At 39.4% G+C, this 12,763-nt stretch overlaps 1 protein-coding gene across 19 annotated transcripts in view; it reads right to left on the minus strand.

Moving 5' to 3' along the window:
* Positions 1-12,763, minus strand: part of LOC1275271 (hemicentin-2) — a 221,352-nt gene that overhangs the window by 23,694 nt on the left and 184,895 nt on the right. For all 19 annotated transcript variants that reach the window (XM_061659576.1, XM_061659577.1, XM_061659575.1 and 16 more), the window contains 2 exons: positions 11,023-11,312; positions 7,089-7,299 (listed from right to left, as the gene is read on the minus strand). In XM_061659576.1, coding sequence (XP_061515560.1) covers positions 7,089-7,299; positions 11,023-11,312 — 501 coding nt within the window. The remainder of the gene's footprint in view (positions 1-7,088; positions 7,300-11,022; positions 11,313-12,763) is intronic.

Below are 12,763 nucleotides of genomic sequence, written 5' to 3' on the forward strand. Positions count from 1 at the left end.
CAAAGTCTATGTAGGATACATTGTTCCTTTTTGCACTTATACAAAGATATTGGATCTGTCAGTTGCCTCGCTCATTTCCACACGCAAGCTAAAAGTGAGTGAGGTGTTAATTTTGCTACTAAGTTTACTACATTTGGTGCTTATTTCATCCTTTTTAATTTAATTTAGTCAAGAATATGTTCAAATATGTTCTCTCAGCAAAAATTCTTAACAAACACACAGGTTTATGGTAAAAATTAACTGTATTCGTTGCGCTAGATTATTCCGAACATCAAAGGTTTTTGCGTGTTTTGTTGGTGTATGATACTTATTATTACACTTGAAATATCATCAATCATAATCATTTTTAACTTTCTTTCATTTTGTCAATTCCTGAGGCATGCATTGACCTGTATCCTTTAAAGACTTTGATAAAAAGTATCATAAAACCTCCCTTATAGTTGATCTATTTTACATCTCATGCACGAAACGTATTAAAAAAATATTAGGTACTATGACTATGAATCATGAAATTATTATTAAAAGTGCTATATTTAGTAAAAATACCCATTTGGCGCAAGTATTTGGACTGAAAAACGTGATATTCAGTTAACCGCATTAACCGCGTATCTCGGGAGCAGACTGTATTTCGTTACCATTCGATAGAAAAATGGAAATAAAAATTAGTGTTTGCTCCATCAAACGAGTAACGGTTATACTATGTCGAGCAGTATATCCAATCAAAAGTAGTGCTAAGCTTTTTTTATTTCATGTGTTTAGCTAACAAAATACTGTTTCTTGGAAGAAGCTACAGATGGTTGTTAGTACCACATATATATCTCAATAAAGTTTCACAGAGAAATAAAAATTTAAATTAACTTGGGAGTCAAATTGGCGAAACAACTTTTACAAAGTTGTGTGCAATCGCCGTATCCACAAAATGGACAGCTCCCTTGACAAATGTAAAACTTTGTTACATCAATTAACTTGAGGTTTTTTTTTGGCTTCCTAGCCGGTACCATTCGAGCATCATTTTTAAATCGTTGTATGTTCATTACCCAACCCACCGTGGTACATTTACATATTATTTCAATTCTCCCGACGAAATTGAAACCTAACGAGAGCGGGCGAACCTTTTGTGGTGCAAATGTGTCAAAAAATGAACTAAAGATCACGCTCGTTGCATTCCGCAGAGAATCGCGATAAAAGCGACGAGTTTACTGGAACACGAACCCAAGAAACGCAAATAGAAACGATGGCAGGCAGAAGAACGTGCGGTGAGAAAAATGAACGGAAAAATTAGAATAAATGCTTCATCACAAACGACGACCAGGATGAACCGGAGGAAATGGAGCGTTCTTGCGTCGGCTCGACGGTGGGCGGTTAGTGAAAGGAAAGTTTTTAATGAGATTGAGTTTGCAGCGATCCGGGACTGTACGGACGATTCATTTCGATGTAGACCGATCCCTGACCACCAGACCGAAACCGAACCGAACATGGTGGTTTTTTGCCCAAGTGTTCGTGCAATGTGCACAGCGAGGGAACACGTTAGAATCCGGTCAGATAAAAGTTTTTCATTTTTGCGTAAGTTCAGCTCGGTATAAACTTTTTCACTAAATACTTGAGAGTGCCCAGAGAGTTAGGTAAGTGTACGTGTCAATTGATATGCATATTCAAAGATGGTTCATTTTTCTTGTGTAGGAATTATGTTGTGCAGCATTGTATGGAATTGCAAATGAAAAGATTGCAGTAAATAGGATCTAGGGTGTTGTTTCATCAATTGATTATTGTTTGGCTTTTACTTTGCATTATTTTCTGAGAGCAGGTAGGTTCAGGCCCAGATATTCAGTAACTACCAATGTTGTTTTTGTTTAATAAATAATGCTAATAAATAAGCCAACTGTTGAATATATCCGAAGTGTATATAATTCGTAACCAGTTTTGGTGTTGTTCAAGTGATGCTTTGCAGCGCAATGGTTAATTTTATGGTACCTATTTCTCCTTACCTGCTATAATGGGGATTGGCCCGGAAATGTGATTAAAAGTAACGTTATTACTTTCCACTTTTCACCCATCTAAACACGCTCGTTAGCTACATGCTTGCACCGAGGCAATCAAGTCATTAGAATGATTAAGAAATTACACACGACGTTAAAGCGGGTTTTCAAATTTGTTTACCCATCCGGTGCAGTTTAATCCCATCAAAACACACACACACACAAACCCCCCTTGGTGTTGGGGGTGGTGCGAATGATAAGCATGTGGAATGATATTGCGGATTAATTACTTTGACATATCTCTGTAGGTGTGCGGAATGGTTGAATATTTTTTATCTGCCTTATTGTGCGCTTTTTGATAGCTGTTGATTTAATGAATGATTCTGAGAAAAAACGGGAATGAATGCTGGCTACACGTGTGTCTCACTTTCCGGTTCCGATAAAAGGCGCTAATATTATGCCAGCTGGCGGTTCTTCGCATCAATTAAACTCGTCAGCCATCACACAAACCACGCGTCAACATTGTTTTGCTCTTAAACATTCGAATATTTTTAGTCACATCACATCGAATTCTTTACACCAGCACATACACAGGGCAAAATTGAGGGAGACATTTTTGGTTATCCGAAAGCCAAGAATTTTCTCGGTGGCATGGCCGGATGTCATGGTACACCAAACAAGCGAGAGTAACGCAACTTTGATGCTCATTATGTTGCCTCCGTACAATTTGAGCGAGCGAAAGTTTTCACACACCACAAAAACCGAATCCTTCAAACGGTACGCCGTGGCAAGAATCTAGTCCTTCGATAATTAGCACCACCCGGTACGTGCGCTCCAATGAACCCCGCACACGCAGGAAGTGCGTATGCGAGTGTGCTTCCGGTTGGGTATGGTTCGTACGTTGCACACCTACAGAACCGACGGCAGATAATAATAAGGAAGTACGCCTTTCGGGGCACAAGATAGATCGCACGTCGAAGCCGTACTGTAGGGAAACTTTTCGCTTGAATTGTGGTTCTTGTGGGATTGGGATTGATGAGACTTTTCGCCAGTCCCGCATGAAGAAAAAAAAAACAGACATCTTCCCTCTTTCCTCGGATCTACGACCTCAATGTGTGGTGTACATTAGAGTCGCTCTGTTTCCTTGCTACACTAAGTACACGATATGGCTAGATCGCCGGATGCAGGAGTTTTCTCATTAAAAGCCGCCCGAAAAGCCTCTACGCGCTTCATGGGCATGAAAAGCAAAACTGACGCCCCAATTAAAGAATGCTTCGGTGCATAAATAACGTGGCACACCGGTCGGTTTGGATGCTTTCGTTTAGCAGCGACAGAGGAAAGTTTTCGAGAGACGGAGTGACTTCCTTTTTCCGGCGTATTTCTCTGCCGTTTGTGCGACAATTACCCTACACCTTCCGGGCGCTTATTTGCGCCATTCTTGACGCTCATCGTACAAGGATGCTCCAGCGGGACAATGCCCAACGATTGAACGATTTATTTCGGACGATGCTGAACGGCATCGTGTTGGATAGGTAAGTGTTTTTCTACGAGCCTCCATAAGTTGGCAGCCGGAAATCTATTGAAAGAAGCTGCGCTATACGGAATGCGGTGAATAAGTTTGAATAGTGATTCTGTAAAAGCAGCGTGTTCTTTGTTATGCAGCGATAGAATCACTTGAAGAACTTGCTTCCGGAAAAACATTTATTATCTTACTGGATTCAAGTGATGGCCGGTTCGCTTTAGGCTGAGGAAGTTTAATATTCAAGAATATTTCACAATCAACATGAATGTAATATTTAGCAGAATCTATAACAAAAAAGTCATACTTTTGCATAGACGTTTAAAAAAGCACATAAATTAAGTTTGAAGAGCATTGTTACAATAATATGGAATAACATTCATGAATAAAACTACTTGCCCATTGAGCTAGTTAAATATCTCAAAGACAGTTGAAAACGCAACTGAAAAGTAACAAAAATTAAAGATAAAAAGATTTAAAGACACAACTTCATCTTGTCATCGAAGAATATATTTTGATATTTCGGTGGATGTTGGAATCCAATATTTTTGTTTTGTAGTTATTTTATTTCGATTCCAGAATGATTTACCTAAATTGAAACATTGTTACATTTGAAAATCACAAGTACGGTTTTTGTCAGATAAAACATAATATGGAAACAATTTGATTCGAATAGATTTAGTCAATATGCCCTTGATAGCTAAGATGCGTTATTTATGTTCTGAACATTAACTAGTAAAAGTATTTAGGAAGGAAGAGTTATTTTTGGGAATGGAGTAACACATTTTGGAAATATGGGACATATAATATCAAGACCTATAATTATGAGCTACGAATATAATTTCTAGATGAGCTCTGACAAATTTCAAAACGATCCAATGCAGCCATCTAAGCAAACTCTTTGAGGAATGTTGCGTGTTGAATACGTAATGTTAAGATTTGCCATCATGACACGATTGCTTCAAATTTAGGAAATCCAATCTGGTATAACGTAATGTTGCAAACTGGCGCTCAAAGTAAACTAAAAGAGCTATTGAATTGTTCTGAATAGTGTTGAGTTTCATGCATCTTTCGTTGAGATTCATTTAAATGAATCTTCAGTGATAAGTAAAACGAATCTCGAATCTCAATTCGTGAATCCTAAAAGATTCATAATATCAAAGGATTTATGAATCTTAAAAAAATCATGAATGTTCAAGGATTCATGAATCCCAAAAGATACAAGGATTCATGAATATCGAAAGATTGATGAGTCCATTAAAATTCATATGTATACAGGGGTTCATGATTCTTTAGGTATGTATGATTTTAAAAATGTTGAGTTTGCGTGATCCCACCTGACAACATGCCCGTCGTGGGTTCAAAACCACGCATAAACCGTCTTCCCGTAGCAAAACAAATTATCCGGCTGCGTGGTACTAGCCAAGAAGTCTCGAAAGCTTGTATAAGCTGGCATGACCACGTAGGTTGTTACGTCAATAAGAAGAATAATAAGAAGCTCAAAATCCATCGAATCTTTGAAGATTTATGATTTGTGAATCTTTTGATATTCATGAAACGTTGAGATTCATGAATCTTTGAGATTAATGAATCTTACCAATCAAGACGCAGATTCATTGAATCATTTCAAATATTAATTCAGATTCATGAATCTGAATCAGATTTTCCTAACACATTCAAATTAATAAAATATTTGTTTTACCTTTGCAAAATCATTACCGGACGCATTATACTTAGAATGCTTAGAATACTTAGAATTAGAACCTACGGGATCGATATACACTAGATTTTGAAATTGTCTACATATTCACACAAATTCAGAATGAAGAGTGTTCACGAAAACGAAACGAAATTTTAACATGATTGTGTTTCTCGCCTGGTAGAATGGTCCCATACGTTTTACTAAAATTGTTAATCAAACATAGCCATTGTATGAATTGTGTCTAAAATACTCTTATAAATACTCATAACATACGACATGTTCAATTATACCACGGATTATGCATACAATCGAGAAACAAATCATGTTGCAAAACCATGAGAGCAAAAATCGAAAACAATATTAATCCATTTGCATGTTTGATTATGCATCTTTGGTGGATATTAATTAACCTATCAGCCTATTACTGACAGGATGGTTTTTAGCGATCTTCCTAAACCCCCCTAGAGCTGGCACGAAAATCAATACTTTTGGATTAAATTTCTCTCCCCCGAGAATGATTGGCTATGACAAAATGTGACAAATGTAAATAATTAACCCACTCCGTACCAAATCCCGTACGCTTTGCACTCACTAATTGTCAGATGAGTTTTAGTTCCTACGCGACCATGGTTGTTGATCATGGCTTTGGGGTTAGGGAAAAATATCTCCAGTACATCCCCGGGAGAGATTATTGAATGTTGCAAGCTTGCGGCGTTGGTGGCACAATGCGGAAATGTTAGTGAAGGCTTATCCTGCACGCTAAAGAGATATCGCGTTTCGCATCCATTCCGGTCGATGGAACACTCTAATGGAATTCAAATCAATTCCGATCCGGTTAACTCATCCGTACATGATATTTGATTATATGTATGCGAAACGGGTTGATTGACATAATTACAACACATCCGGGGTATGCTGCCAGGTGCTACAGCAAAGGGCTGGATTCGTGGCAAAGCTCTAAATGCAAATCAAGGCCGCGCCACTAACGAAGACGGATTGCGCGATTACACCGTACGGGGTTCGACATCGAAGGCCTGTTCTCGTTAGAGAAACGGCTCCCGCGAGGGTTCGTAATCAATCGTCTTGCACTACATCGATAAAGCTCGAAAACGTGGATGAGGACGTTTAGTTTGTCTGATTAAATGTTTAGTGAAGGCTATCATCAGGCTTTCCATTTTCCAAGCGGGTAATAATAAGTAAACACATGTTATATCAAAATTGTTCTCATACTGCTGTACCGAGGGGAAAACACTCAACAAAAGAATGGCAATATGTTTTTTTTTTCATAATGTAGATCAAGTTTTGCTAGAATTGATTTGTGTTGCCTTTCGTAAGCGAATATATTCCTGAATAAATGTATGTGTATAAAATGTTTAAAAATATTATTCAAAGATTGAAGCACATAAAAAAAACTTATGTATAGTTAAATTATCATTTACATGCTATCTGACCCGATGTACATACATTTTAATTACTACTATTTTTATGTGTATTTATTTTAGAAAAGATGAGAATTATTCAATTATTCAGCCATACCGGTGAACTCGTTCGACGAGAAACATTCGTCGCTCATGAGTGGACAGGGTTGTACCACTAGGTTGACCAGTACAAAATCTATACGTTTTTCTAATTTTTGATCTAGAGGGCTATGAAATGAGTGAAAATGAGCGTCGCGGCGAACGTTCCCAGGAACGAACGAGTTCGCCGGTACGGCTGATTATTTCCTTATTGAGTTCGTGTAATGTTATATAAGTACTATATTAGCCTTGTCCTGCTGACATAAAAAAATAATGGCTTTGATGCTTGGTGTCAACCTGATTCCACCATCCTTTGCCGTGTTTATCGAAATTTGTCGAAAAAAACATCAAATTTTTTGTCAGGGTCCACTTACCTACAACACTGAGCGTGACAAAGTAGCTGCGCACTGGCTGGGTAGAAATCTGGCATTCATAGATTCCGGCGTCCCTTTTTTGGGCCCACTTTATCTGCAGCGTCCAGTCGTCGACGTCTTTGTGATGCGTCGCCTGGAATCGCTGGTCGGATGTGTACGTGTAGCTGCCGACGGTGAGTATGTGAATGTCCCGGTGCCTTATCCACGAAACCTACCCATCCCAACCGGTAACCATGAGTCATCGGATCCATCCGAAAGATATCCCATTTCGGAGCCACAGCAGTGATGGAATGCCACCCACCGGGGTGTTTTGGAGTAGCATGAAATGAGAAATTGTTCGTGAAGAGTAAATATTTAATTTGATTATTCAAAACGAGAAATAGAGAACTGCCGCTGGAGAGAAATGATGGGGTTTTCGTTCCTGAGGCACTCTGAAATCTATGACAGCTGGGATGACCTTTTTTTGTTTTGACATCCCACTCCGATTGAAAACGGAACTTTGCTCTGGGAAGATTTAATGTGCTTAATAATTTCTCAATGGCTTTCATCCGCAAAGCCTTCCATCCTCAAGTAGCCTTTTTTGATGGGTGATCTTGTTCTCCTTTTCAGCTCACGGAAAGGGTCTACTTTCACGTCGCCTGCCAACGTCGATTTGCAATGAATACTAAATTTCCTGCCTCTCAAATAATCTCGAAGGCAAAGACTTTGGAAACACGAGACTATCGACCTTTTTGTAGGGTGAATTTGCAAAGTAGTCGCGTCGTAGAACGGTAACGCTAAAAGTCGCCATTCATCTTGAGAAGTTTTTAAGGTAACATCTGCCAGTCGCTGGACACGCGTTGTTTTTGCGTGCGGAGGACGTTGCTCCAGTTAAGCGTTTTCACAAGAAACGTTCAACATTAACCATGGTGAATGGTGCAGGATAACTTTTCTTTTCAAGGTTTGGCTTTTCTTTTTCTTTTCTAAAGATTAAAGAAAAGCTTTTAAAATTTGAGTTTTTTTCTACTTCTGAATTAAGAATATCTATAGATAAACACATGGATTAAGCGTTTTATGGAGCAAGAACATTGTTGAGCTTGTTAAAGAGTCTTTGAACGTGATTTTTTGTTGCTCGAAGTATTATTTTTTATTAAAAAACTTAAAATATTGTTATCCTACTATACCTTGAAAGTGAAATTCATTCTCGGCCAAAGAGACAGGTGTTGATTTTTTAAAATTGAGTTTAGAGAGAAAGAGTTAGTTTAAAGAGAAGGAGAGAATAAAACCGCCATGAGTTGTTTTTCTCAACAAAAAAAAAATAAATAAAAAAACCCTACGGAACATGACACTGGTGTCGCAAATGAAAGAGTAAAGCAAAATGTCATTTGCACAGTTCTTTGGCTCAACAACCGTTGTCGGTCAAGGTCTGCCACTATTGGGCTTGGCTTTCAGTGAATTATTGATTATCCTTAGCAGGATAGCCATTCAGGATGTTACGGGGGGACGGTCCAGATGAGGCTTGAACCCATGACCGCCATGTTGTTAAGTCGTACGAGTAGCACGTATGTGTATGTCGATTATTAGATTAATCGATCAATCGAGCGAGGATTGCAAGGAGATGACCTATAAAACATTGCGATGGCGGCAGGATGAGAGAAAACTATTGATGACGCAACTTTGGTCATAATCCCCAAACAAAAAAACCGATTAAAGTGACTAATTTTGTGGCATATCTGCCTCAACTACCGCATTAAGTTTAAGTTTTTTGAGGGTGCAGTTGCTTTCGGAACAAATGGAATGTAGGTCGAATAGATTTTTATGACAGTTTAAATTTAAATTAAATTTAAATTAAATTTTGCCATCAACATAATAAAATCATACGTATTTGTTTAGTGTTTCTTCTTTTACCTAGCTTGGACACTGCCACAAGAGCAGAGTTTTGAAGCCATAAATATTGTTTCGCCAAATAAGATAATTTTCATGGCTTTCTACCAGCCGGTAGAAAGAACAGCTTTTGCATCGATCGTGTGTCTCAAAAAGCCTGCTAGCAAGCAGCAATTAAGAACCGGTCCCTTTAGTTGTTTTGATCGTTTCAACTGGGCATCCCTTTCAGCAACTTCTTAAAAATGATAAGCCTAACGACATTCCGGCGTTTGGCAATACATCAGAAAATAAAATAAGTTCCAAGCGGCTGCTCGATTATACCGGTACCGAAGCCTCGTAAATGTAGCGAGAAAGAGGACGAAAAGTACTTAAAACCAAACGATCCACCCGTCGGACCATAACTCTTTCTGCTTTTGTAATCGACGGGTGCGGGCGACCTGTTAATTATGGCCATCGAATGAAAATTTACGAACTGCTGCAACCATTTGCCTTCCAGACTGCTGTACGCAAAAGGCTCTTTTTTACGGGGGCACCTTTGATCATTGCGTCGTGTTTGTACGCTCCTTCGCCAAAAGGTAAAAAGGCGAGAACCCTATTCCGAGATGATGTTTGCAATTAATGAAGCCCAAAAGTCAGCAATTGTTGGGTATACTTTTTTTCTTCCCCTTGTATTCCAAAATCGTTTGTTGGCAAGCATCCTTCGCCGTAAAACAAAAAACGACCAGCACAAGCAAATTAATTTGTCTTTCCGTTAATGAATGTTTATTTTCCCGAGGTCGGTACCAGCTTCCGCGATCGGCACTCATCATACGCGCTACGGGCCACGCCGCCACTGTTTCGCGATACGTTTGTATTGTTGATGTGGTGCGAAAATTTAATCGAATCGTAGAAAACCCCTTTGGCGTGCCCGGAACGGCAACGTGTACCAAGCGGTGGCTTGTGCGCTTGCTGGTGAAGGTTTGCATAAATTTTGGCTTTTTTGGCGAGTCATCGAAACAAAATGTTGTACACACGTGCATCGCACACAAGTTGTTTGATGTTGGATAATTTAAATAATTATGGATGGCTCCGACGTCAGAAACAAGCTCATTATTCACAGTGAAATAACAAGTCGAGCGAGGGAAAATTACGAAAGGTAGCAAATGTGGTGATAAGTTAAATGTTTCCCACAACTTAAATAAATGAATGGCGAAAGCCAAAGAATTGTGTGTTGTATAAAACAAAACAAAAAATGTATAGAAAATTCTAGCTTGGTAATTAATTGATCAACACATGATTTAATCAACAATTCACGACTAAATTCTTAACCTCGTCTAAAATTTGCTTTAAACATTTTTGATAACATTTTGTAGTTTCATTCTAATATGTAACAAATAATTAAAAAAAATGAAAGCAATATTTAAATTATTTCATTTATTCGCCGCTGAAGTTGAATGAAATGTTCAAAAGCCGTAAGAATATCTTTTACAAAAGCATTTATTAAGTTAACCGATACTCTTGTTAATCCGTCTCTCTTTCTTTTACGAGATCTTCAGGCGTTTGGCTGTATAAGCTAATTATGCTTTTGTACCCTATCTGAGAACAGTAAGGACTGACTAGCTACATGTAAAAATTTATGTTGGGAATCAAATACGATCAAATCTGCATTTGTAGGAGCCTACGTGGCTGTAGAAAAGACCGCCAAGTAGCTCCCAAATATACGATAGTATTGTTAAATCAGTATGGCAATGTGATTAAATCATAATTCACGCAACCCACACCTACAAACGTCTGGTTAACTTAGTAAACCGTTGAAGCATTGCATTTCTGGGGCACTTCCAGACCCAAAGCCTGAGGGCAAGTGAATGACAATCTAATCCTTGCTGTCAACGTGTCCCTTTCGACTCTTTCGTGGTTGGCTTCTAGGGTACAGCAGTGCCTTCTCGTAGGCTGCATTTATGTGATAACATTGCATATGGATCTGGTTTTTTGGAGTGGTGCAAAATCCATACAACATATGTTTGATGAACGGAATGCACCTAAGCGGAGGGACGCAAAGCGCATGCTGAGTTGACAGTGAGTTGCATCTTACCGTTTTGTTGCCCAGGTTCTTCACCCGGCAGCTCAGATAAGCGGATTTGCCAACGAGTCCAGTCACATTCCTCGGCGTTGTGTCGTCAAAGTATGGTTCCTCCCATTTGCTTTGCGAGCTCTGCCCCGGTGTCTGCTGTTGGGCGTGATGCACGCCACCGAACTGGCTGGAGGACCCGGACGCAACCGAACCGGACGCCACGTACGTGCGCAGATGGGCCGTGCTGGTATCGAGGAATGATTTATATCCATCGTAGGGCTGATGAGGCTGGATGCCACCGCTGGTGATATCTGTAATTGGAACGCGCGCGCGCCACAGCAGCAAGCACGGCGGTAGATGGAGAGGAAAATTGTATCAGTACATCGATCACGCAAAAGCCAGCAGTCGGCGGTTTTCCCACCCATCCGCTTGTCGGGGAACCTATGCTACTTGACGGGGGAGAGATTGTGGTTTATTAGTTAGAGGTGTGGCTGACTGTGGTAGCAATCGTGGGCACGTATACGGTGTCGCACCGATGGGAAAACTTGGTGGGTTCGCAATCGTATTTACGTGCGGTCGGTTACGATGGTGTTTATACTCATCTGGTGGTCGTTTCATCTAGCATGGGTACCCCATTACCTAACCTCTCGATAGATGCGTATTGTCACAGACAATTTCGTTTGTGGCTTCCGCAATTCTTCTGCCCTCCGCTCCGCACAACATTACAGGTACATAACTACCAGCAAACATCGCCATGAATCTGTTATCGCGGCTGATGGGTATTATCTTCCCATCAGCAACCACCCAAAGCAATAGGACCAGAGGCAGAAGGTTTGGAAGTTTCAGTGCACACAGTGCATAAAACAGTGAGTTTCCAGTGCGGTGGACAGCGCTGGTAACGGTGAAATGGTACCATGCTACCGAAGATGGATGGACATGTGGTGCCCGTCTAGTAAGGTTTCCTGCCTTGCCAGCTACTACAGGAAGGGTACCCTTTTGCCGTTGATGCTAATAAATAATACAACATACTCGTTGGACAATCATTTTTCATTTAAAATAAATGGTCCGTCAGAAATGGTGGACGGTTGGTACGGGATTAATTTAGCTTCGCAGCGAAAGGTTGCAGTAATTCTTCACGGGTTAAATGAAAGATGAAAGGGGTCAGTAAAGTTAGTTTAACGAAGAAAAATGACCACGTCTAATTCTGAGAGGAAAAAAACTCAACCTTTGTTTGGTTTATTTTAGTTCTATGTTGAAATCAGAAAAAGAATAATAACGTGATTTTAAACAATTTCAATAATGGCATCAATTAGCTTTAATAAATTACTGCCGCACGAGCGTTCAATATTCCATTAATTAGAATATGCGGTGAAAATAATCATGGCATGAGCTAACTAAAAGAAATATCTTTAAGTGACATGAGAACACTTGCATTGCGGGAATGCATCATTGAGCTCAAAATTATATAATTTACCTATTCAAATCAGACTTGGATAGTGCTCGTCCGCTTCAATAATTCTGCAGACTATCGGCAGTTTAAAAGCAACCAAAAATTGCTAACACAAAATAAAAAAAAAATCTGTTACACTAAAATAAGTCTAGTAAGATTTAAATTGAGCCATTAGTAAGCGTATAAATACAACAAATTAGTAGTGCCTTAGCATACACAATGTTAATTGCTCCAGTTTTGATACTAGAAATTGAAAAAGAAACAAATATGTTAAGATTCATTACGTTGCGTTGTTATGCAAAAAGCTCGCCG

Source organism: Anopheles gambiae, chromosome 3, assembly GCF_943734735.2.
Source record: "Anopheles gambiae chromosome 3, idAnoGambNW_F1_1, whole genome shotgun sequence".
NCBI lineage: Eukaryota > Metazoa > Arthropoda > Insecta > Diptera > Culicidae > Anopheles > Anopheles gambiae.